This window comes from Petromyzon marinus, chromosome 21 (assembly GCF_048934315.1).
Source record: "Petromyzon marinus isolate PM22_M1 ecotype Great Lakes invasive population chromosome 21, UKy_Petmar_22M1.pri1.0, whole genome shotgun sequence".
NCBI lineage: Eukaryota > Metazoa > Chordata > Hyperoartia > Petromyzontiformes > Petromyzontidae > Petromyzon > Petromyzon marinus.
Window position 1 is genome coordinate 12,375,940 of NC_133687.1, and position 25,856 is coordinate 12,401,795.

General features: G+C 49.1%; 1 protein-coding gene across 4 annotated transcripts; it reads left to right on the forward strand.

The window, feature by feature from the left end:
• Positions 1–2,304: 2,304 nt before the first annotated feature.
• On the forward strand, positions 2,305–25,463 carry LOC116944388 (transmembrane protein 150A-like). 4 transcript variants are annotated; one of them, XM_076068603.1, is made up of 8 exons: positions 2,305–2,523; positions 17,258–17,769; positions 18,870–18,923; positions 19,809–19,871; positions 20,835–20,902; positions 21,810–22,012; positions 22,831–22,957; positions 23,920–25,463. In XM_076068603.1, the coding sequence occupies exons 2-8, from the start codon at positions 17,705–17,707 to the stop codon at positions 24,135–24,137; spliced, it is 798 nt and encodes a 265-aa protein (XP_075924718.1). In that variant the 5' UTR covers positions 2,305–2,523; positions 17,258–17,704; the 3' UTR covers positions 24,138–25,463. The 4 variants fall into 4 exon arrangements, with proteins under 4 accessions (XP_075924718.1, XP_075924717.1, XP_075924719.1 ...); XM_076068602.1 differs by lacking the exon at positions 2,305–2,523 and adding an exon at positions 2,567–2,900; XM_076068604.1 differs by lacking the exon at positions 2,305–2,523 and adding an exon at positions 9,205–9,311.
• The last annotated feature ends 393 nt before the right edge of the window (positions 25,464–25,856 follow it).

Here is a 25,856-nt window from a genome sequence, read left to right on the forward strand (position 1 = left end):
TGTTGTGCGTGGGCGCACGAACCCTGACCGCGTTGAAGCGTTTACACGTGGAGCTCCTCCTAGGGGTTGCCTCCTTTCCCACACCCCCCACCCCCCACCTCACTCATTCATCTGTCGGCCCAGGTCTACCTATCAAAGATGTGCAGTTATACTCTACTGCGATATAGATCGACACAATAGCGGTAGTAGTACCAGACGTCGGTACAAATCAATTGTGGCTGCTTTAGATTTTGCACGTGACAAGCCACTTCATTGAGCTTTCATTTGTGGCCAGGTCGCTTCTGAAAACGAGCTGTGTATAGCGATATAATTTCTTTACAACTGCTTTTGGAATTAGTTTGTTCTTCCCCCGCACCTCCGATTAGCAAAGTTGGCTACGTACGGTGCGAAAGAAACGTAGCAGGCATACGTACAGGTGAGACGTATTATTGCTTTAGCAATGCAGTCATGTGTGTGCCCATAGTTATACACGTGCGGTTTATTTTTAAATGTGTTTTTTTTTACTGAAGTTGCTCGGAACATTTTAAACGTTCAGATCTGTGATATGGGCCACGAAATTGCCTGTACACAATGGCCTAGTTTAATATGATAATCTAATTGCATTTGCAATATCACTGGATGTTGAAATTACACTTAATAGCAGGCAGGAATGTATAGTTTGTGTCACAAGGCAAGACTCACCATTCGTCATTCATCATCGGAATCATAAAATCATTAATAACCGTAATCATAATCATCATTAGAAACATCAATCATCAGTTACCATCATCCATCCATCATCGTTATCATCATCAATGCACCTCCGATTAGCACGATTGGCTAGGTACGGCGCGAAAGAAGTTCAACAACAACGTCACCACGGCGCTTGTGTCAGGCCGCGTGCACTTTAAGGACCACGTGAAGTTGTCGAACGCCCGCTGGCAGGAGGTTACGTAACAGAGCTAGGTGGTGCCATGGGTTTCACCGACTGACATACAATGACCATGATCGCTCTCATCAATCGTGGGGGGGGGGGGGGAGGTGCGTTTGACACGCGTGGAGTCACCCCCCAATGGGTTGTGCGCCGCGAGCTATAGGGCATCTCATCCGTGATGTACAAATCACTCCAAAAATTGAGCCGCGTCGGGGGGGGGCGGGGGGGTAAGTAACAGACAGCGGCCACGCGCCATCATTTCCCGGTCGTCCGGCCCTGGGTTCACGTAGTTTGAAACCACGCGGTCCGGCCCATCGAACACCGCCGCTGTTTGACAGCAGCCTTTGAAATTGCGCTGCTGTGGAGCATTGCAAGCGCGGTGCATGTACAGACCCCCCTCCCTCGCACCCCCTTTTATTTTTTGTATAAATCCACTGCTGGATGAGAGCACCTCTTCATCACCGCCGGGCGGTGCGAGGAGGTTATTTCGCCACACTTCGGGACAGTCCATAAATGACGTCACGCACCTGGGGGGGGGTTTGAGAAATGTGACGTCACATCAAAATGCACAACTTTAAATAAATATAAACAACACGTTCTACTTAATTAAATAGACGTTTTTATCAATGTTTTCTCCTACAACATCAGTGTGCAGCGGCACATTAAATACGCACTACAATGACAATAGTTTAAAGCGATTTGAAGCATGTTTTATTTTTGGGGGGGGGGGGGGGCAGAGCTTTGTGACGTCATATTTGAGAGGGGGTCTGACTCTTTGTGACGCCGTGTGACGGGGGGGGGTCAAAAATCGTCCAAAATCGCGTGACGTCATTTATGGACGGCCCCTTCACCCTCGCTGGCCAGTGCAGTTTGGTGAAGGTGTGGAGCATAGATGTACAGTACAATAAATTGTTTATTTCTTCTGTACCGGGTCCCCTCTCTTGTCCACAACGTAGTCCCACAAACCCCCATCTAGTACCGCTTGAAGCGATCACTCGCTACTGATGTCAGCCGCTGCCGTCAACGGGAATCCAACTCAGGGGTTGCCACCCCGTGTATGTGCAATACCCACATCATAACCATATCCTTTCACGTCCTCTATTTAAACAGAGCGTCGACTAAGTTCGATTCGTGGCCACGGCTAACCTCAAAGGCGACCGATATCTGAACGGGTTTCTCTATCGCAGTGACCTTCGTTGCAAGGCCAATGTGGGGCCCCTGGTGGCCTTTAGAGCGGCCCCCGACAACCCACAAACGGTGAACACCCCCATCGCCATCATCGCCTTCATCGCCGTCGTGCTGCTGTGAAACTCCAATGGTTTCAAAATTCGTGGTGCCCCCCCCCCCCCCCCCCTCTGAAAATTTGTGCAGAACGCCGCTCTATCGTATAAGGGTCCTTCCGTGCTTCGACTGCATTGATTCTCATCAGCAGGGCGTGACTCTTTTAAAACAAATGCCACTGGCTGAGCCGGCAGGACTGGGAGAGGTTTTACGGCGTGTTTGTTGTGCAAAGTCTCATCGGGCACGCAGTCTCATCGGGCACGCTTATCGCGAGCGCGTGTGGTGATGGTGGTGGTCGTCGAGATGGGAGCGTGATGCGGATGAGGCACGTAAGTTTTACTGACAACTTTAAAGCAAACTAGAAAAAGTTCGTGGAACACACACACACACGCACACGAAGGCAAAGATCCCCCGTATAGCCTCGACAGGCTGTCGGGGCAAGTTGCTTTTAGCGAGCTCGTATAAATACATAGACACACATATACTCACAGACACGCGCACACATACACACACGAAGACAAAGATCCCCCGTATAGCCTTGACCGGCTGTCGGGGCAAGTTTCTGTTAGGGAGCTCTAACGAATACATATACTCACAGACACACGCATACACACACACACTATCAACGCCGGCACGAGCTAGCTTGATGAGTAAACAACAGAATAATGATTTGATTCTCCTTGCTCCTGCGTCAATCGTCGAGTCGGTGAGTGGGGCCGCCGGGTCGATCACGGGCATCGCGCGGGCTGGCGGTGGTGTGGTGGTGAGGGCTTCATCCAGCAGTGAACAGACCAAGGCTGCTGGTGATGATACGACAGTGATGATGATGATGTAGATGGTGGCGGATCGCATTGTGTGAATGGGAGCGTTTGCGTTAAGGCCCTCTCGCTGAAAGGCAACGATAGAATCTCACGCGGGGTTTCGCGTGGTGACCACCCGAGAACAACTTTCAGCCCTTTGTCAATGCACTGCTGGATCACGGCCTCCCTAGTGCCGTGTCGGTCGTTGATGGTGGTGTGGAGGGGGGAGTGTGGCTGGTCATACTTCACCGCGCTGGTCAGTGCGAGTTAGTTGAAGCGGAGGGTAGGGAGCAGGACAAGTTTGTATATCACTCACCTCACCGCTTGCTTCCATCGAGAACAACATATGATAGGTGAGGACGTGAGGTCTGTCTAACGAAGGTGTCTACGAGTTTGCTGGGTGGATCTGTTGCGCGGTGGTTCAGACACTCAACCGAGTTCGAGCCCCCCTGTCCACGGCTAACATCAGTAACCGGTTACCTCTTCATGGCGCTCGGTAGCTTCTCAAACAGCTTCGCCGACGCCGGCACTGACCAGCGTGGTGAAGTATGGTCAAATAACCCCGCAGGGCCCTCGCAGGCGTGGAAGATGCCTTCATCCAGCGGTGGATAAGCACGTGCGTGCCTCAGCTGTGCCACGTCTGGTATTTAATCTAGATTTTGTTTTGCTGGTATTTGTTTCGGCAGGGAATACGAATCGTATATCTGTAGGTGACTTGGACCTCCCCTAGGTCGACTCGGCCTAAACTGAGCACCTGTCGGTGTTGGCGTGGTACTGGGAATGAGAGAATACACGGGGTGGGGGGGGGGGTTGCATTTCGTATGTGACGATGCGTCGATTAATCGATTGAAATTGATTATTACGGTAACGGCGCATGCATTGAATCTCCTTGTGCGTTGCATTGGTGCTCACGTAGCTACTACCCCCAGTCACGAGAGGCCGATATTTCCCCTTGCAATGTGATTTTTTTAAATGAAAAAATAATCGATTTTTTAAATCGAATCGTGACACCGAATCGTTACGATGCACTCAAACGTGAGCGGTCGAGAATCATGTCGGGAGTGCGAAATGGGACATAAATAATAACAATCGATAACGTTATCGAATAATCGTTATATGATTCGCTGGGGGGGGGGGGGGGAGGAACTGAGTCGTTACTTGTTGTTGGTATATGGCGTCGTGCCGCGTTACATAACTGGAGCAGCCAACGCGTGTGTGTGGGCCATGTAGCCCGCATGCCAAGTCCTCGCATGCCTAAACAGATTTTGTTCGGCCGGATCGAGGGGGCTAAGCGGGCGCGGCACGGGCTAGAGAAGAGATGGAGTGATGTGGTACAGGAGGCATGGGGCTAGACAAGAGATGGAGTGATGTGGTACAGGAGGACGTGTAGCTGAGTGGACTTGCCGATGACTGGTACCAGCGGTGTCAAGATCGGCCTCTGTGGAGGAGGCTCGTGAAGGACGCTACTGGGCAGTTGGAGGCAGTCGCCCTCCAACAACAACGGAGGGCGGAGAAGCGACGCTCACAACAACGAGCGGAGCGCCGGGTGGCTAAAACACAGCAAGTTGGCACAGTAGGGGGCACAGGTGGTGCACCAGCCAGTCATCTCAGTCATCTCAGTCGACCCGTGGCACCTGCTGGATCTGCCCCGTGACCTCCTGCCCGCGGGCGTTCGACACTTCACGTGGCCTCAAGGTGCACATGGCCTGGCACAAGCGTCGTGGTGACGTCACTGCCACTTAGTGGCGAATGGCGATTGTTGTTGTGTGTGGATGTGTCAGCACTGCCCCGCGGCAGTTTGGCCCGCGGTTCGGGTATTTGTGAGTTCGAGAGCGCTGTGCGATTGGAGACGAGCCCCCCTCCCCTCGTGTAACTCTCCAAGGGAGTTAGCGGCGCATTCAGAAAAACCCCCACAAGCAACAAACTCCTCTTGTACACATCCGTAGAGGGGGGGAGGAGGACGGGCGCGAGAGCACCGGGTGGAAGGTTTCTCGGCATCGTTTCAGACATCACTCGTCACTGATGTTAGCCGTGGAACAGAAATCCAACTGGGCGGTTTGGTTAAATAAAGGACGCGAAGTGATCGATGTGCGCTTGGCATTGCACGTGAAGGGGCTTGCTTAATTAAGAGTGCGCGTGGTGGAGCGGTGGCGCAGTGGTTGACGAAACGAACCGGGCCGGCCGCCTGAGATCGATTCCCGACCATGGTTAACATCAGTAGCGAGTGATAGCTCATCGGTTCTTGGCCTACCCCACCCCACCACACTAACCCCCCTTCACCAACCCGCAATGACCAGCGTGGTAAAGTATGGTCCAATAACCCCCTCATGGTATGAACAACGCGGGGAGGCTCTCGTCCAGTCGTGGGTTGACACCAAAGAGACACGGCAACATTTTCCCGGAGTTCGATGCCGATGTCGAGATCTGCTGCTGCTGGCCACGACGAGAGGGCTTCAGCAGAGAGTTCGTGTCGTGTCGCTCTTCCTCCTCCTCCTCCATTAAAGAAGCGGAGACTACAGTGGGTTTATACCATGCATTGCATTGTTTGGGTTGCATGGCCACAATAGCTGGTGAAATGTCAGCTCTTTAATTTTTCGATTTAAAGCTTTCGTGACTGCAAGGATTCACCTTCTTTGGTTCTTTCGGTAAAGTCACGTAGAATGAGAATAAAATAATAAATTGATAAAATAAAATAACACAATAATATTCTCACGACGTTTCGGCCACAACACAAGCGGCCTTCATCAGGTGAAGGGGACGAGACTGTTTGTCCTCCAGACAGAGACTGATGAAGGCCGCTTGTGTTGTGGCCAAAACGTCGTGAGAATATTATTGTGTTATTTTATTTTATCAATTTATTATTTTATTCTCATTCTACGTGACTTTACCGAAAGAACCAAAGAAGATGTCAGCTCTTTGTGATAGGCATTGTGTCGGGGAGGAATGTCGGTTACGTAGAAATGAATGCGGAGGTTCCTACAGCGCAGCCGGGTAATGCCAATGCAGACCCACCTGTTTGTTTAGTGACACCTCGTTCCTCGCAACATCAGAGTAACCGCAGTACTACGATATCGCCTTGCCAAACCACATTCCTGATCAGAACTAGTCTTCCGACACGCCGTCGTTCAATCCAAGGCTGTTATATGATTTTGATTACCTAAGAGCCATTATATATTTAAAAAAAGTTACTTAATGCTTACACAGAAATTGAATGCTGCGATCGTGGAACGATGCCTCGATCTTGACTTAAAGCTTTCGTGACTGCAGGAATTAATATTCTTTGGGTCTTTCGGTAAAGTCACGTGGATAGGTTCAAAGAAAATTAAATTTAAAAACTACAAAAGTTATTTTTTATTTCGTTATTTTCTTTGAACCTATCTACGTGACTTTACCGAAAGACCCAAAGAAGATGCCTCGGTCGTTCTTCTGCTTAACGAATTGCCATACAACCCACTTGAAGGACTCTTGCAGGACCTATTGGCCTTTAGCGCTCATCATACCTTTGTGCAAAACGCTCAAGAAGATCACTTGGGGACAGACTAAACAAGTTAAATTTAGAGGCCAACCAACCACGGGAGAAAGCGGGATTTAGGAAAGGTTTCTCTACCATTGACCGAATGCAATCTCAATATAATCGCATTATGTAAACGACCAGAGAATTGTCAGTTACCGTTGTGTGATGCATTTACTTTTGTAGACCGTGAGAAGGGCGCTCACAAACGAAGGCGTAAATTAAAAATAAATATGTACAGCATTTAGCAATAAGGAAACGCTGTTATGGGAATGGAACAGCCACCCTGGGATTACAAGAGGAAAGCGCCACAATTTAGGGTTGGATGTTTTTACAAAAGTATTCAAGAGGTGACGTGAGATTATAGACTCGGAAAACCTCATTGGACAAATGCGTCGGTGTGTTCGTGGAGAAGGCCTTAACCATCGCAGATGAGTCGACGTCTCCTAGTCATTGTATGACGTCCAATGGGGAATGAACTGCACTACTACAAGGAATGTTAGAACTTCATAATCACAATGTTTCGTTGTAAAGTTGGACTCACGATAAATGCGAGCAAAATAACAATTATCTAAACAATAGGAGTTTTTTTTATCGGAGGGACAAAACTGGAAAACACATCACAACACATCCGATTAGCACCGCTGGCTACGTACGGTGCGAAAGAAGTCCAACATACCGTACACACACACACAGGTGTGACCGGTGGACCTATTAAGGCAAACAGCCTGCGAAACAAGGATGAGGAGGATGTGAGCAGAGTTTGGGGAGGGGGGGGGGGGTCAACAATAAATAAGTAATATTAAAAAAACACTTTTTTTTAAACACGCTTTTATTAAATGTACGAGTAATGGCAGAACTCCACGACTCCAGGAAGTGGCCCCGAAGCTTGCCACGTCAGGGACCGTGGGCCAATTACAGCCAGCGTCAGTTGACCGTGGACAATTAGACACAAGCCGAAACATAACATATAACAAAGATTGTTTAAAAAAACATATATATGTTTTATGATAGAATACAGTATTGTCATCAGTATGACATAAGTATACCAAGTGTGCAGTCGATACCACATTGGGAAGTGGGTTAACATTGAGTTACAATTTTGATTTAAAGCTTTCGTGACTGCAGTAATTCATATTCTTAGTTTTTCGGTAAAGTCACGTTGAAGAGAAACAACAAAATAATAAAATATATATAAAACAATTAAAAAATTCTCACGACGTTTCGACCATAACTCAAACGGTCGTCTTCAGGTGTGTTGGTTCGCATAATTTTTTTTTAAACGGCGCATTTATTTATTTATAAAATCGTGATCTGGTTCCGTCTGTAAAAGATGTGATTCCGGACATACAATACCCTGGTGTCTACAAACTAAGTTGCCTCTGTGGTAGTAGTTACATTGGAGAAACCAAACGCCATGTCTCGGACCGCATTCGTGAACACAAAGCAGACCTTAAACACGGTAGGACCAACACCTCGGCCGTAGCAGATCATTGTTCTAATTCAGTAGGCTCACATGCCATTGACTTTTCCAAGACAGAGGTTCTTTGTAAGCCATCTGGCTTCCATGAGAGATTCGTTCATGAGGCTATCCACATATACACGCACAGAGACAATTTCAACCGAGAAGATGGATTCTATCTTAGCAATCATTGGAAAGATTTGATAAACCATTTCAGGTCTTAATTGATTGTTCACGCTTACAGTGGCTTTCAGACAGCATACATTATAAAAAATTTCGTCTCCCCCCTCCTCTTTTCAGAATATAGATGGACTAGTCCTGGGTAAACTGCCAAATCGCTGCGCGTGGCGCTAACGTTTTTTATAAATAAATAAATGCGCCGTTTAAAAATAAATTTATGCGAACCAACACACCTGAAGACGACCGTTTGAGTTATGGTCGAAGCGTCGTGAGATTTTTTATTGTTTTATATATATTTTATTATTTTGTTGTTTCTCTTCAACGTGACTTTACCGAAAAAACTAAGAATATTGAGTTACAATATTTGAGGATACTACAACAACGACAACAACAGACAGAGTGAGTTAAAAGAAAGCGTGTAAATAAAAAAAGTATCGCCAATCTCTTGCAACACGGCGCTGACCCAATGGGTCATGTCGATGATGCAGCGCAGTGACTCACGAACCGCGTGGGTTGTGCGTGGGGAGCGGTCGTGTGGTGGTTAGCGCCGCCCTACGAACACGGCGACCCGAGGTTTGATTCCCGCTCGCGGACAACATTCGTTGACGGGCATCCGAACCGGTCCCGGGCCTCCCCTCAGGTCGACTCGGCCTCAAATGAGTACCTGGTTGCGGTGTGTAAACAAGCGCCGCTGGGGAGACAAAGGCGGCCGTGCGTGGTGCTGGCCCACCCACCCCCTCGTGTGCCGTGCCGGCGTTCATAGGCGCTGGCAAATCAGCACTTGCCCCAGCAGTCTGTTCAGGCTACACGGGGGGGGTCTTTGTCTCTGTACATCTATCGAGTGCAGCGGTAGGCCACACGGTTCATTACGGCTCTTGAAATATAGAGGGGGGGGGGGGGTTGATATGTTTTTTTATTTTACCGAATTCAAAAAAGTGTCTCTTCTTGTTCCTGTTGTTTTCCGACCCAATGATCCGGTGCAAATATTCCGGTCTCGTCGTCCCATTGATTTCAGCGAAATTCCTAATGCCCGATCCCACAAGACGGGTTCTCCGAGCTTATCACGATTCAGATGGGGAGGAGGGGGGGGTGGTGGTGGCCTCGTGGTGAGTGCACTGAGCTATAAAAGAGTTCGATTACCGGCCAAGGTTAACACTATCAACGGTGAGTGATATCTGGACTGGGCCAAATCGAATCGTGTGCTATGCGGGGATCGATAGGGAAGTGATAAGCGCCCTCCGCTACGAAACCGGCGACCCGAGTTCGATTCCCTGCTCACGACCAACACCGGTGACGAATATCTGAACCGCTCCTAGGTCGACTCAGCCTCAAATTAGCACCTCGCGCAGTGTGTAAACATTAGCACTAACCACACCATCCCCTCGTGTGCCGTTCCGACCTTCATACGTGCTCGCTAACAGCACTTACCCCAACCAGTCACTTGAGTTCTATATGGGGGATCTTTGTCTTTGTGTACCTGGCCGTGTGTGGGCGAGATATTGACTGCAGGTGGTACAACTTTATAGTAAGTCAACAATGGTGGGTCTCGATTTAAAGCTTTCGTGACTGCAAGGATTCATCTTCTTTGGTTCTTTCGGTAAAGTCACGTAGAATGAGAATAAAATAATACATTGATAAAATACAATAACAATATTCTCACGACGTTTCGGCCACAACACAAGCGGCCTGATGAAGGCCACAACACAAGCGGCCTGATGTTATTGTATTTTATCAATTTATTATGTTATTCTCATTCTACGTGACTTTACCGAAAGAACCAAAGAAAATGGTGGGTCTACTCGATCCCTCCAGAGGAATGTGTTAGGAGCCTGTGTTGTGGTCCGTGTCTTTGTGATGGGGTCTGCGTTCGGATTTGTGTTGGGAGACAAAGGTGTCCGGGCGTGGTGTTGGCCACCCACCTCTCTGGTGTGCCGTGCCGTGCGTGCCTTCAGAGGTGCTTGCTGCTCGCTAACAGCGCTTGTCCCAACAATCTGTTGCAGGCTATAACGGGAGGTTGTGAGTCTTTGTCTTCCTTAGTGTATGTGTTGTAGGCTGTGCTTAAGACTCTGGTCTGCGTTAGGTTGTAGCCTAACCAAACCGGTATTATGCATATTTTCGGATGAACATATGCCATTATAATTGATATGATCACATTAATTACACATTTATATTTACGCGATCTTGCCCGAATAACCTTTATTATGAATGTATCCCCGGGGGCATCGAATCGTGGATGACATTCACCACCGAGAACACAACTCGCGCCTTATTCATCCGCTCATGTGACCGGAGCCCTTGACTAAAGGATTTTAACGAGTCAGAATTAGAACGTATAATAAAAGAGCATCTACAGCAATCAAATGAAACAAACGATACGCAAGCCCCTCTGATTAATCCAATTCTGGATGAACGCCTCTTTGCGCAGTATCGGTCGTGGGCGATGGTTTGACCATACTTCACCACGCTGGTCAGTGCAAGTTTGATGAAGGCAAGGGCCAGTTTAAAGACTGTATCACTCGTCACTGATATCAGCCGCGTCCCGGAAGCGAGCTCAGGCTGTCAGGTTTCGCAGCCTTGTGCGCTAACCACTGTGCCACCGCTCCAGCCCGGAATCGGGGTGGTTTGGGGGTGAGAACTCTCAGCTGCATTCAGCCCACACTCGTTAAGTAATGGATAAACTATGAACTCGTTTTTATTTTACCAGATAAGACCCACTGCGCTATATATAGCTCTTTTTTTTAGAAGCGACCTAGCCACAAATGATAGCCAAATGAAGTCGCTTATCACGTGGAAATGTATAGCAGAGGGATAGAGAACCGCCTCATGTCTCACACAGCTTCGGGGGCAATCATCCAGCAGTGGATTGGCAGACAACCGACAATTATTTACTGTCGTCTTATTATAGATGCGTTTGTGAATATTTTGACGTAAACATGGAAGACACGGGAGTTAACGTATGGCATTGTTCAGAAAGAATTAAAAAAAAATGTTTGCAGGCATTGTTCACAGACGAAATTGACGGCCCTAATTCGATTCCCGGTCACTGCTAACGTCAGTGGCGAGTGACACTCCCGAGCCGGTCCTGCTCCCCACCCCCCTCCCCAACATTCCCTTGACCGGAGTGGTGAAGTATGTACAAACGACCTTCGTAACCGACGCTGATACGGCGTTGGCGGGGGGGGGAGATGCCTTTATCCAGAAGCAGATTGACACAGGCCTGAAAGTTTCTTTTTTTTTAATTGAATATTTACTTAACCCCCCCCCCCCACCCCCGCAAACATCGCAGCCGAAAAGAATTCGAGATCAATACTTCCATTGGTTTGCCTGGCAGGTCATTCCCCCCCATCCCCCACATGGGTCAAGCAGAGACGGCACGACACTCGGGGGAGGGTCCCAAACGTGGAGAGGCCCCAAAGTCCACCTCGGGGATTCCACAGTCGCGCAAATAACGCGCGGGTGGACCAGTGTATTTGTTCACGTAGACCCATAGAAGGGGCCCGCATAGAGACTCACGCACAAGCTCAGAGAACCCGATGACGCACACAGAGTTATAAACGACTCGTATGGAGACCCAATAGATTTACACAAAAGACCCATAAATTGACAGACACTCAGACTCCCACAGAGATCCATAAGCTCGTATAGAAATCCTCTGACACACAGAGACCCATCTAATAATATGGAGACCCATACACTCACACAGAGGGGCATATAATCATAGCAATGTATCGACTTTCACAGAGGGCCAGTTCATCAGGGGATATATCTCTGGGTGTTTGTATGTGGAATATCAACCAATCCATCACACTTTATTTCGTGTCGCACCTTTTTACGAAATGACCTAGAACCAACAAAACAACGGGAAAGGGATGGTGAGCTCAAATCATGCTTGGAAGGGGATCCTTCTGGGGTCGCTAATATCGGTATCACCTTGTGGCAAAGTCAACAGTTGACCGTTCTATCGATGAGCTGACTCGCCGCCATGGGAATACAATTTGGAATTTCCACCACTGACGTGTGGGGGACGCCGGTGCAGATGTGCGCAGCCCAGCGACTGTTTACACAGAGAGGGACACGGCGACTGCTGAAGCAAAAATTCACTGTGACCTGTTGCCGGCTATGGGTAAAAGCGCAGCTGCTGTCAGGATTGCGCCTCAACGCTGGGTGGATCGTTACATCTCAGTGGCGACGGGCTGCGGGGAGGGGGGAGGCCCTCATCCAGAAGTGGATTGCCCATGGCTGACGATGATAATGACCTAAATTGCACACCTTAAATTAATTTCTAATGTCTATCCAATTACTCCGTTGATGTCCAATTTGAAAGAGCGTGCCCTCTGGCCCCCCAGAGGGCACGCGCGGGGCTTGGCACGGCTGCACCACTTTCGGACCATTGTTCCATTGTCCCATTGTAGTCACGTCCTGGCTCAGGGCCCCAGGGCTGGTCTCAATCCAGGCCTCGACCGCACCTGGCCAATACAGGGTGACGATGACGACGATGACGACGACGACCACCGTTCTCCAATGTCGTAGTTCGTAATCGCGCTGAACAAAATAAGAATGCGGTCGGTGCAGCAGCTTATTTTTTTGAGCAGCAAGGCAAAGCCAAATGTCCCCCGTGCAGTCTTAGCAGGCTCTTGGGGCAAGCACAGTACACGGGGGGGGGGAGGGGGGGAATGGGTGGCCAGCATCCACACCCGGTCGCCTTTGTCGCCCCAGTGCTAATGTTTACGCACCGCACCAGGTGCTAATTGGCGAGGCTGAGTCGACCTAGGGGAGGCCCATGACCGGGTCAGATAATCGGGGGGGGGGGGGGCGGTCCGTCGGGGAGATGGAGCAAATGAGATCAGCTCATGTGCAGGAGGAGCTAAATTGATTGTGTCATAGCAGCTCCCTGGGGGATAGTGATGGGATGGGGAAGCCTTAATCCAGCGGCGGATATACAATGGCTCACGATAACGATTGCGTGGGTCCAGCCATTTTTTGTCAATCCAAGGCTAGATGAAGGTGTCCCCACAATGACCATACTTCACCGCTTTGGCCGGCGTGCGTTGGTGAAGGGTGGGAGGGGGATCCAGGACTGCTTCAGTTATCGCTCGCCACCGATGGTGACAGGCCCTGGCTGAAAATTATCAAAATAAACTCGGGCTCGTAGCGCAAGTGCCATAGCCACGTTCCCATCGCTGAAGACGAGAATCGCGGTGACATTAAAAGTTTACGTGAGATAAAGCATGTTTTTACTGGCAACAGGGTTGTGGCAAGTTTCACGATCGAATCTTGCTCACCGTTGGCTGGCACATGAAAAGCCACCGTGCACATTTTAATTTTCGCTTCGCCCCCCGCTAGCTCCGGGGGATAAACACTTCAAATACATCGCCATGCGGTGAACTGCCCTTTGCCGGAGTGTGGTGGGGTGGTGGACGAGTCGCGGTGTAGTGAGGCGACTCCAACAGTATTTCTGTGATCATCATCATCATCAATCTGGATTTGAAGTTTTCGTGACTGCAGGGATCCATACTTCAGCAATTGCCCACTTCAGCAATTGTTTCTTGCTGTGGTTGTCCTACCTGATGACGGACGCTTGTGTTGCACCCTAAACGTCGTGATTTAATTTAATTTGTTTTATACCTACGTGACTTTACCGAAAGAACCAAAGAGTAACATCATCATCACCATCATCGTCACCACCATCATCATCACCACCACCATCATCATCACCGCTATTATCATCACCACCATCATCATCACCACCATCATCATCATCATCACCACCATCATCATCATCATCACCACCATCATCAACACCGCGCCTTCCATGCAGCGCATCTCAAGGGCGTCAGAACCCAGCGGTTCTTGGGGACGCGATGCGGTGCTCGAAAACAAGAGAGCGTAGGCAATGTGTGTACGTACGTTGAATTTCTTTCGCACCGTACGTAGCCAACCGTGCTGATCGGAGGTGCGGAGGGGGGGAAGGACAGCGAACGAAACACAAAAAGCAGTTCTAAAGAAATTCGTTTTCGATCGAGATGATTTTAAAGTGTCATAGCTCCAGTGGCTTCGAAATATCTGGAGGAAGAGCGTTCCAGACGGCCGCTGAAGCACATCTGAAAGCACGCGATACGGTGATGCACACGACGCGTGTGAATAAATAACAGTGAAAAGCTGAACTGTGCTTGAGACGACCGCACTCTCTTTATTCCCACGTCACTCGAGTTATTCGTACGGCATCTGAAAAAAATGTCTTCAATTTGCACTACAATTGTCGCATTGTGCGTGCATTCAGCATGGTAATTTTTTGGGTAAGCTGTTCTACAATTTTGGCGCCAACTCACCACATTGCTCGTTCAGTCATTATTCAATTTCTTCCGGGGCCGATCCCTGACACGAGGTGAGGCTTTTCTAAGTGAAGGATTTCTAGACACTCGTTTCATCGAGTCATGACTGACAGCACAATAGGGATACAGCTGATGATAGATCCGCACCTGCCTACCCCTCCCCTCTCATCTCACTCCACTCCCCTCCACGCACTCTCCTACCTCTCCCCTCTCATCTCACTCTACTCCCCTCCACACACACTCCTACCTCTCCCTTCTCATCTCACTCTACTCCCCTCCACGCTCTTTCCTACCCCTCCCCTCTCATCTCACTCTACTCCCCTCCACTCACTCTCCTGCCTCTCACGGCGCTCAACTCCCCACCAGACACTCTCTGCCCTCAGCCAACCTTCACTCAGTGGGAAGTCGCTCATTCTGTCCTCTGCTGGTCCTGCATTGTGTGGAACTCCGATAGCCGACTGCTTCTGTCTACAAAAACACATTCCTGCGGAGGGAGCTGTTAGGAACGTTGGGTTGCTCGGTCAATGGCCAGGGTCAACGGCATCACGTGGTGTATTTTGCAAATATGCCCGACTGTGAGGGCGGGCACAAGCCGGCGTGAGTAGGTTAAACGTTGAGTTTTATAAGGGCACCACGGGGTGACCAGCCCCTCCCCACCCAGCCCCACCCCTCCCACCCCCCACCCAGCCCCACCCCTCCCACCCCCCACCCAGCCCCTCCCCTCCCCCCTCCCTCCCCACCCAGCCCCTCCCGACCCAGCCCCTCTCCACCCAGCCCCACCCCTCCCATTTTTTGATGCACGACGGATGGACACAATAATCCCCTGTGGGCTGGTGTAACCAGGAGGTTCCTACCAGTATAAGTAGGCCCGCTGTGTATGCGCAGTGCCGTGAGATGAGGTCACAATTGGACACGATATGAAGCTACACTGGTAAATTTAAAGGAAATACGTTTAGCATCTAAGTGCGATGTATTTACGTAGCATTTAAATACAATGGATGTATGCAACGTCAAAGTACAACGGCGTTTCGGCGTGCCGCATGGGACGGGTTTAATTAACTATGGGGAAAATTACAACCATTTATCGGGATGATGTGCCAAACTAAACAATAACATACAATAAAAGGTATTTTTTTGGGTTGGGAATGTAGGAAAGGATAAAATTAGGGCAATTTTAAGTGTAATTTCTGACCCTGTGTAATTACCGTCATTGTAATAAAAAAACACCTGCGTTTGGCAGGCATTGGGCAATGATATCAACGCAAATAAATGTAGAAAATAAGAAATATTTTATAAAACATTTTTAAAAACACGCTTTAATGAACTGTACCGTGCTAGTAATGGCAGAACTCCACAACTCCAGGAAGTGGCCCCGAAGCTTGCCACAACGTAAGGGGACCGTCTCCAATTACAGCCAACGTCAGTTGAGCGTGGACAATTAGACACAAGGCGAAACATAACATATAAAAAAGAATGTATAAAATATATCTTATTTTTATAATAGAATATAGTTTTGTCATCAGTATGACATAAGTATACCAAGTTTGCAGTCGATACCACATTGGGAAGTGGGTTACAATTGAGTTACAAGATTTGAGGATACAACAACGACAACAACAGACAAAGTTAAAAGAAAGCGTGTAGTAGTAATAAATACATTCCTGCGGAGGGAGCTGTTAGGAACGTTGGGTTGCTCGGTCAATGGCCAGGGTCAACGGCGGCACCACGTGGTGTATTCCGCACAATATGCCCGACTGTGAAGGCGGGCACAAGCCGGCGTGAGTAGGTTAAACGTTGAGTTTTATAAGGGCACCACGGGGTGACCAGCCCCTCCCCACCCAGCCCCACCCCTCCCACCCCCCACCCAGCCCCACCCTCCCCACCCAGCCCCTCCCCATCCTCCCCACCCAGCCCCTCCCCACCCTCCCTTCTCCACCCAGCCCCTCCCCTCCCTCCCAGCCCCTCCCCTCCCATTTTTGGATGCACGACGAACGGACGGACACAATAATCTCCTGTGGGCTGGTGGTGTAACCAGGAAGTTCCTACCAGTATAATAAAACTGTACGGATTGCAGCCGGGGTGACGTCCCCAGGTGGCCAGCGGGTGTCTCAGAGGTCAGAGAGCTGAGCTGGCACCGCCAACATCACTGGTGGCCACCTATTGTTGAACCCCGGGAACTCGGTATAGTTCAAGATGGTCTATTTGAGGAACGTGTTTAATGATTTTTTTGTAAGTTGCGCACCACTGCCAACGCAGAATCAACAAATAATGCGATTAAACCGGTTTCTCAAGTATAGTGAGTTTGATTGGTCTCAGCCCGATCAACAATTACTTAAAAAAAACATTTTTTTTAATTAATCACATTAAATTTCGTCCTGCACTTAATTTGGCGAGGTATCAACTGGGATAATGAAACACGTCAGACTGTCACGTGACGGGCATTCCTCTCATATGAGCAGAACATGCACGTGGGACCGCTGGACCAATTGGTCTATGCTTACTGGGTATTGTTTTACGCAATGAATGCACTTGCCCAGCCACTATAGGAGCTACATTCACTCAAATCTGTAGGCAGCATCAAATCGTGACCCCAAAAACGTGACAATTCATTTGAGTTGAGAACCAATCATTACATTCCTGATGATGTACGTATGTTGAACGTCTTTCGCACCGTACGTAGCCAAGCGTGCCAATCGTAGGTGCGGTGATGATGATGATGGTGGAGATTACTGAATCTCTTCTCGCACAACTCTCGATGTTTTGCCTGTGGGGATGCAGGGGGAGGAACGAGGAAATTATCATTGGAGGAGAGGCGACTACGAGGACGAGGAGGAGGAGAGGGGGGGGGCAGTGCCGGATTATCCTAGTAGCAAAAGTAGCTCCATGTGTAGTAGCTACGGGCCCCGCACTTTCAAGGGCTCCGCGATAATCGCTTTCAAGCTTTCAATTCCGGTTCAGTGATTCTGCACTTGCTCTATTACTATAGTACTAAACCACCTTCGACTTTTACGAATGAACGGGTGTTTAAGGTTAGAGATTTGTCGCATTATCTGGCTGTGTAGCGAATGAAAAAATACAATTACTTTACTGTGCAAGTAAAGAATTAGTGTTGTTTTTTTTTAGGGCCCCTTTATAATATTTGCTACAGGCCACGCACTAGCTTCATCCGGCACGGGGTGGGGTGGAGGGGTAGAGGCGTAGGGGAAGTGCGAGAATTGGCCAGAGATGGCGCTGTGGTGCTGTCTACCCCTGGCATTCGGTGTCATCAGCACGGCGGGCGTGTGGACCGTGTAAGACGCACCACACCGCACGCACCCCACGCACCACACCGCACGCACCACACCGCACGCACCGCACCGCGTGCACCGCACGCACCACACCGCACGCACGCGGTCGGCAGCAGAGGGCAGCGCAGCAACATCCAATTTGTTGCACTGCACTTCTGCGCGCCCGCGTCTTTATTCTTCCCGTCTTCACCAGCAATCCGCAGTGATCGGCATAGGTGGTGGAGGTATGGTCAAACAACCGTAGAAATGCAACTGCTAGAGATTCAGCGCTACTCAAATCATGACCCCCCCCCCCCAAATCATTACAAATCATTGAATCTATCGATGTATGTTTTGGTGGGTATCGGTTGGAGGCGGTCGTGTTAGGCCAGGGGACAGAAACCAAAATAATAAGAAGGGGAATTTTAATCTTGATTTGAAGCTTTCGTGACTGCAGGAATCCATACTCTTTGGTTCTTTCGGTAAAGTCACGTGGTAGGTAGAGAAAATAAAATAAATCACGACATTTCGAACGCAACACAAAGCGTTCGTCTTCAGGTGAAAATCGCAATAGCCGCAGTGTCTGCTGCGAGCAGCATTTGGGAAAAAAAAAACCGATAAACCCTCAATATTTTAGGAGCCGCGATGCACGTGGATGCGAGACAGTGGTCCTTAACTAATAACGTCACGGAGGAAGTCCCTGAATTCAGAGCCGCACGCGTCTCCCGAGCCTCAGTTTGGCTAACCCCTGGCCGTTTGGCATTGACATTGAGGCGTACCAGCAGAGGGCAGCCCTTTGCCTATGAAACCCCGAGCGGTTACAACCAGGGTTTTCGCGATATGGCGATACTACGATATATTATCGTACGATATTAAATCCACGATAATCGTAAAATCCGTTATTTTTTGGAGAGAAAAAAACATTGCCATGTCCTGATTAGCGCTGCTCGTTAAATATGTTAAATATTTTACTTTCTTCACATTTATTAACGACTTAAAAGGTCACACGATTTAAGTTATTTCATATGAATAATTTTAAAAAAGCGAGTACCAATCCAATGATTTATACATATCGGTGGTGAGTGATGCTACGTGTAAAACGTGTCCTTCTCTTACTGCACTAGGTATGGACTGGCCGTTCAATATGGGCACGTGTGCGCATTTTCCCAGTGGTCTCGGTGAGTAGAGCCAAGTCGGTTTGCATGTCTGAGACCCGTGCCGAGGTGTGAGTGACAGGCGATTAAGTTGGCCGTACTAAATGTAGTCACGATTCCTGCTTGTGGGGTTTAGGATCGCGGGCAGCAGAGGACAGCGTGGCAAAATCCATTGTTGTACCGTACTTGTATGCTTCCGTGTCCATGGTCCCTTGCCTTCACATAATCCACACTGACCAGCGTGGTGAAGTATGGTCAAACAACCCCCCCCCACGATCCGCACAGCGTGGGGAGGAGCTCACATATCAGTGGCTTGACAAAAAAGGCTGTTATTTTTGCACGTACACGTTGTATAACCTATAATTTCAAACAAGCTACACCTCAGTTTAACACGTAGGCTTTCGCGACCAATATCCCTAATACATGTATTACAAAGCTACACCTGCCGGATTCCATTCACACGGCATCAGTGGTGCCCATTAAAAATAAATAATCCATTATTTTAAACAATATTTGTTAATACTGCTGCTGCGTTGGCATTGGTGCACAAGCACAAATAACAAAAACACTGTCATGAAGAAGGATCAGTAACCGAAACGTCGCCCGTTATATTTTTGTTCATTAAAACCCAGTGTTATTGACACATTTGTTGCTTTAAACAAACCAAGGTCATTAACGCTTTGATTCAAATACGTGCGCCCAGTTTTTCCTCAACCTTCCTATAGGGGTGCCAAACACCAGTTAGTGTCAGCAAGATGGCGTTTCTTAACTTGCAATGATGCGCCGACCTCAAAGCGACACCGACCTCTAAGTCTAAGCGACACCGACCTCTAAGCGGCACCGACCTCTAAGCGGCACCGACCTCTAAGCGACACCGACCTCTAAGCGCCGTGTATTTGTTGCACCCAGGTTCATAGAGGACTGCTACAATGAAACCGACTGTTGTGACCACGATAAAATCCCCTACATCAGGTGAGCGCCTCGACTTGACCAATGGATGGGGCAGGGGCACCATTTGGCCAGGGTCAGGAATCAAAGTCACTTGTGTCCAGCGATAACCTAGGAGATTGTAAAAGAGCTGTTTAGCTCAATGGGCCTTTCTCAGTTGTGGTTAAATCTGCGTCTGAAGGTGGCCACTTAAATAGAAAATGCTGCGACGGTGCATCGATTCGTGATTTAAAATCCGTTCTTACGACCACGATGCACGAAGCTAATCGCATGCATGTGAGACACTGGATTATTTACAATCGGTGCAAATTATGTGCAAAAATATGTGAATATAACATTTGGCTAATGAAGCGAACACAACTATACAAAGTAAGAAAAACTCATCGATAAACAAAAAACAATAGATTTTTCAATTGACACTGGTTCATGTCCCCTGTTAAACCCGTGCCATGCCATTGTGCCACTGGTTATTCTGAAGTATGGCTTAATATTAGCCGAGTCTGGCCAGCGCACAAGATCTGGCTGTGGTGGATGTGGTGACTAGTCACGTGCCACCTCTTGGAATTTCTAGCTATCTGTAAAATATTCAGTGACAAATGTAGGCGATGCCACCTGGTACTCGTGGACTAAATCATGTGGCATGCATCGGAGCAGCTGCCCGTGGATAAATGTGGTTCCTTAACCCTCTCACCCACCCCAATCACCAGAATAGAGAAGTCTATGTTGAATCTTTGTTCCAGTGTTCTTCGCTAGTTTTCAGAGGGGTGTCAGCTGCGCCGATAAGACATAATCAGTGTGAGGGTCGCCACACATTTGAAACAATTGGCTTTGACAGCAGGACGATGGGGTGTTTTCACATTTGTCTATTGTCGAGGGGGGGGGGGGGGGCGGGACGTCAGGGGCAGCACTAAAGACCACCGGGGGCCATCAGTGGCCCGCAGGCATTGCAGTGAAGAACACTCCTTTGTTCTGTCGCTTCCCCTGCAGCGCGACCGGAGCGACGCGGCCTGAGAGCGCCCTGTTCAGCATCGTGACGACCATCTCCTCCATCGTGTGTGAGTGCCTTGCGCCGTAGAGCACGTTTCGATTATGCGGTTCTCTTATCAACTATCTAATCGTGTATCCAGCCAAATTTTAGTTAAGAAACAAATACCTTACGGTATTTTCCATTTTGTAAGACGCACTGTTTCCTCCCACGTAATTTCAAGCAAGAGTTAGGAGGTCCGTCTTCGTAATCCGGTGATTATGTTTTGTTCGAGTATTGTTGAATTCATATATATATAACTTAATCTGTAAATTCCCCCCGTGTGAACAAGAGCATCATATCTCACCGGCTTCTCCCAGCTTAAATAAAATAACCTCAAATAAACAATTGACTTTCCACAATTTTATCGCAATCCAGACAATGTGATTTAGTCTAGTTGTTCTTGAATTATCTTCTAGAAGACAGCTCTCCATAGCAATAACTTAATCACCACAGAGGATGGGAGATGCCACCAGCGGTAACGTTTAATATATACATGTTTTGAAATGTATAAACTGGCAAGTGCCAACTATGAAGGCTATAATGTATGTATATGGCCAGAATTGCAAAGCCCTATTCCCTATCCTCTGTCACTGGCCTATTTCACCAAACTTTATGCCCTCTCTCATTTCACTAGCTGTCCTCTCCCACTTCCCTCTCCCACTTCCCTCACTGCCCTCATTTCATTCACTTACCTCTCTCACCGAACTCACTTGTCCTCTCTCACCGAGCTTACCGCCCTCTCCTACTTCCCCCTCCGCCCTCTCTCCGAAGCGCGTGGCAACCGCGACGACCATCTCGCGTGCGCGTGCATTCCACACCGATATTGACGGAGGCCGAGCGGCCATGCCCTCGTGGACCTCGCGAGCCCCACGGCCCGTGACGCCAGTCGCGTGCAGACCAACTTAAGAGAGCGACCCTTGCGCCCTCCCCCGCAGTGGCGCTGGTGGCCCTGCTGCTGCACGGCCTGACGGTGCAGGCGTGTGGCTCGTCCCGCCTCGAGCACATGAGCCGGGCGGCGCTCGCCTGCACCTGCCTGGCGGCCGTGGGGGCCTTCCTCGTCGGCAGCTGCCCCAGCGCCGGCGAGGCCCTCCGCTGGGCCCACCTCATCTCCGCCGCCATCTGCATGGCCGCCGGAACGGTGCGGTAGTGGTCAGTCTCAGTTTATAGCCAGGGGTGGCCCACATAAATGATAACGGGAAGGGTACATGCAGCCTTTTTTGCAAAGTTGCTCGCTCACGACATTCATTGCGATAGGGCCTCCACTTGAGGGAGCTCTGCAGATATCTCTATTCGAGTTTTTTGGTCCCACACATAAAATCCATGTGGGCAGGGGGTAGAAGCCAATTAACTTAATTTTTGCAGTAAAATGAATGAAATATCATAGCATTTTGTTTACCGTTGATATTACATCCACAGTACGCATACACAACTGTATGCTAACGTTTAAAATAAAGTTGCTTGGTAGGAAGATGCTGTCGCCAAGGAGACAGCATCTCCCTACCAAGCTGTTGTACACTCCTCTGATCCCCTCGGCTACAGCGCCTCCACGCAGGAGATGAGGATTTTGATTCCTCCCTAACATCAGCACCCCAGTGCCCACCATACTCGTCACAGCAATCTTCCTCGCCACTTGTAAAACAGTGGTGGGTGGCGAGGACTCAGAGGGCTCAGTCCCCTCGAAACGCATTAACTAGCTCGTGTTCGAGTGGGTGTGGCTGTGTTGACAGAGCTGACGGAGGGATGGGGTTGCTAGCTCACCACGTGTCCTGGTTGAGCCTCCCAGAAATATGGTAGTTTTCACGGAGACACATTAACCTTTGGCTGAGCCACCTCCCCCCTCCCTACCCCCACCCACACCATCTAAACGCTCCCATCCCCTGGGCCACCTCTGCTGCGCCTGGTTCTTACTGCTGCATCATAATCCCCCCATCACCGTTTTTGCTTCTCCGGATGCAGGTGGCGGCCGGGCTGCAGACGCTGGTGTCGTGGAAGCTGCAGGGCGGGGTGGCGTCGTGGGTGCAGCCTTGGGTGGCCGGGATGCGAGCCGCTCTCTGTCTCTTCCTGCTGCTCACTGGGGGCCTGTGTATCCTACTGCTAACCTCGCATCTCGAGTTTCTGAGCAGTGGCATAGCTATCCAGTGTGCAGGTGGTGCAACTGCACAGGGGCCCCGCGGGCTAGAGGCACCCGGGCCTTGTCCGTCTGTCCATCTGTCCATCTCATCTGTGTGTTCATTCAACTGTGTTCCTCCATCCATGTCCATGTCACTAATCCTGCAGCCACATTCACCCGTATCCATCCCACAGAGTAGTGTATGACTCCGTGTGAGAGAACGGCCCATAAATGGAGATATCAGAGAACGATATCTGAAATCTCTGCAAGTGACATATTATCCACTTTATGGGGTGCAGCGCTTTCTCCCCTGCTCTGCCATTGACAGTAATGTTTGTTGTGTGATGGACGAACTGATATTTTCGATTCTGAAAGCTGGACTTTATACAAATCAAGTGCAAAACTAAATTGAAAGGTTTTTTGTGTGTGTGGTCATTGACAACCGGGCTGAGACCATTAACATGTTACACTTGAGAAACATTTAATCACAGGATGGATTAGAATCTCTGATCTCAGTGGTGCCAGCTCATAATTCATATATATACATTCTTGAGAGCCTGTCAAACCATTCTACCTTCTTTGCATCTATCTGTCTGTTAACCAATCCATTTGGGTCTGTAAAATTGGCCAATCTGTTAATTGCATCCAGTCTTTTGTTTTTCCATCCGTTAATCCATGAATCCATTTATTAGGCACTCCACCTATCTGTTTGTTCATCAGTGCGTACATTCATCCATTCACCCATATATCAGTATGTCTGTCCCATCCATCAATCCATTTGTCAGTCCGTTCGTCTATTGGTCCATTCATCTGTCCGCATGTCCATCAGTCTGTCCATCCATCCATCCATCATTTTGTCTGTCTGCTGGTCCATCCTTTTGCACGTCCGCCAGTTCTCCTTGACCGTCACCTTTCCCGCACCCGTCGCTGGGCAGACGGCTTCCTGTACGTGCGCAAGGAGGCGAGGCTGCTGCGGGTGGCGGCCGTGTGCGAGTGGGCAGCGTTCAGCGTCTTCTGCCTCGTGTTCGCCACCTTCGCCCTGGAGCTATACGGAGCGACCCGCGCCACCCTCAGCGCCCTCACCTGCAAGCGAGCAGACAGCGACGGCATGCAGGAACACATCCTCTTTGGCCAGATGTCCCCCCCCAACTAATACCTCTTTTCTACTCTACAACCGAGCCGCGCCAGGGGCCATGCCGAGGCGGATTGGATGCAGGTTAGCAGGCGTCAGTTTGTGTTTCTACTGCAGTGCCGTGACGTCACAAGCAAGATGAACAAGTCGAGATGCACGTAGATGACGCGGTGACACTGTGTCTGAGTTGAACTCACTTCACTGAAGGCCCGGCTTGGCCCCGAGGCCAGCGTAGCGTGGTTTGGCCTCACGCTGGCTTAGATCGGATGTTGCAGTGGAAAAGGCATATAAAAGAGCACGGCCAAGCAACAGCATTCGAGTTTCCCAGGACAGTCCCAGTTTCATGAAGGCTGTCCCGGTGTCTCGAAGCATGAGTGAAAATTGCCAAATTATCACGGTTTAAAATGTTCCGGCCTCGCGTTCGACTCTTTAGGACGGGGACTGGTAATGGAGTGGGTGTAGCTATGTCACAGTGGGAAGGGTTAACCGAGGAGAGCCGCCTGCTAGCTCACCTTGCGATCTGGTTGAGCCTCCCAGAGGTACGGTAGCTCTAAAGAGAGACACGTGTGCAATGTGCGTGCAACAAGGCAGCACGGTTTAATATTATGATTTTAAATTTCATTTATAATTTATCTGACTTTAGTGCGAGTGACAGTGGAGTGGTAGCACCGATGGTAAGCGCATCATCCTATAAATTCAATAACCTGAGGTCAATTCCTGGCCACGGCCAACATAAGTGGCCGGGTATCGAAGCTATTTCGCTGGGTTGATAATTCGGTATATATATAGCAATTGCACCCCTAGTCGTTTTACATTGCGTTGGATTGTATTACTGGTATGCGAATGCAAAAAAAGAATAATAACGCTTACATTTAAATGGTACGAATGTATTTTGTTCAAGTATGATGTAATTGTATTATTGTTATGCACCATGACATGTAATGATTCACCAATTATTTCTCAAATTTGTTTTATAATTATTTGTATGATGTATAAACTGACTTGAAATATTATTCAATTGCCATTGTGCTCGAATTTTACATCGTGTCCAAACCTTCCCAGTCCTGACCAAAAGTTTCCTGAAAATAAATCTTCACGAGAGCTACGTCCGCCGCTGAGCTGGAGCGATGAAATCAGCCCGTGGGCAAGTGCCGGGTGGATTATTATATCGCAGGATCGCGAGAGGTGGCGGTGGCTTGGGGAGGCCTTCATCCAGCAGTGGATTGGCACTTTGGTACAGCTAAACGATCAGATTTTGACCGGACACTGAAGTAAATAAGCATTTGACCAGACACCGAACATAAATGCGAGTGAATAGGAAATTAAACAGACACGAATATACATGAATATTCATGTCAGTGAATACGCGTTTGAATGTGAGTGAACGTGTATTTGAACAGATGCGAGTGAATATTGTATGCATTTAAATAGACCTGAGAACGAATGCATATTCGCATGTGTCGTGGGTTCCACGGAGACTGGAGACATCTTTAGAGGCAACATAGTTTATTATAAACTTTAACAATACTCCCCTTAACTCCCACTATCTAGGGAGGTACAGCCTTCGGACTAGCGTGCCCTCACACTGGGTAAACCTGGCTCTCAGCCCTCCGGCTATCTGTGCCCTAGGGGAGGCTAACTGACCCGACCTAGCCAAGGTACGGGTCCTGACCACTGGTCCGCGCTCGGCCCCGGCCCTTATAAGGACGTCGGGTCCCGGGGTCCCAGGGTCCTAGCTAG

What these genes read in the sequence shown, in the direction of transcription:
- LOC116944388 (XM_076068603.1), top strand. Translation starts at nt 17,705, where the DNA reads ATGGCGCTGTGGTGCTGTCTACCCCTGGCATTCGGTGTCATCAGCACG. An exon ending in GCATTTTCCCAGTGGTCTCG is followed by an intron (nt 18,924 to 19,808) that starts GTGAGTAGAGCC and finishes TGTTGCACCCAG; the next exon opens with GTTCATAGAGGACTGCTACA. An exon ending in GACCATCTCCTCCATCGTGT is followed by an intron (nt 20,903 to 21,809) that starts GTGAGTGCCTTG and finishes CCTCCCCCGCAG; the next exon opens with TGGCGCTGGTGGCCCTGCTG.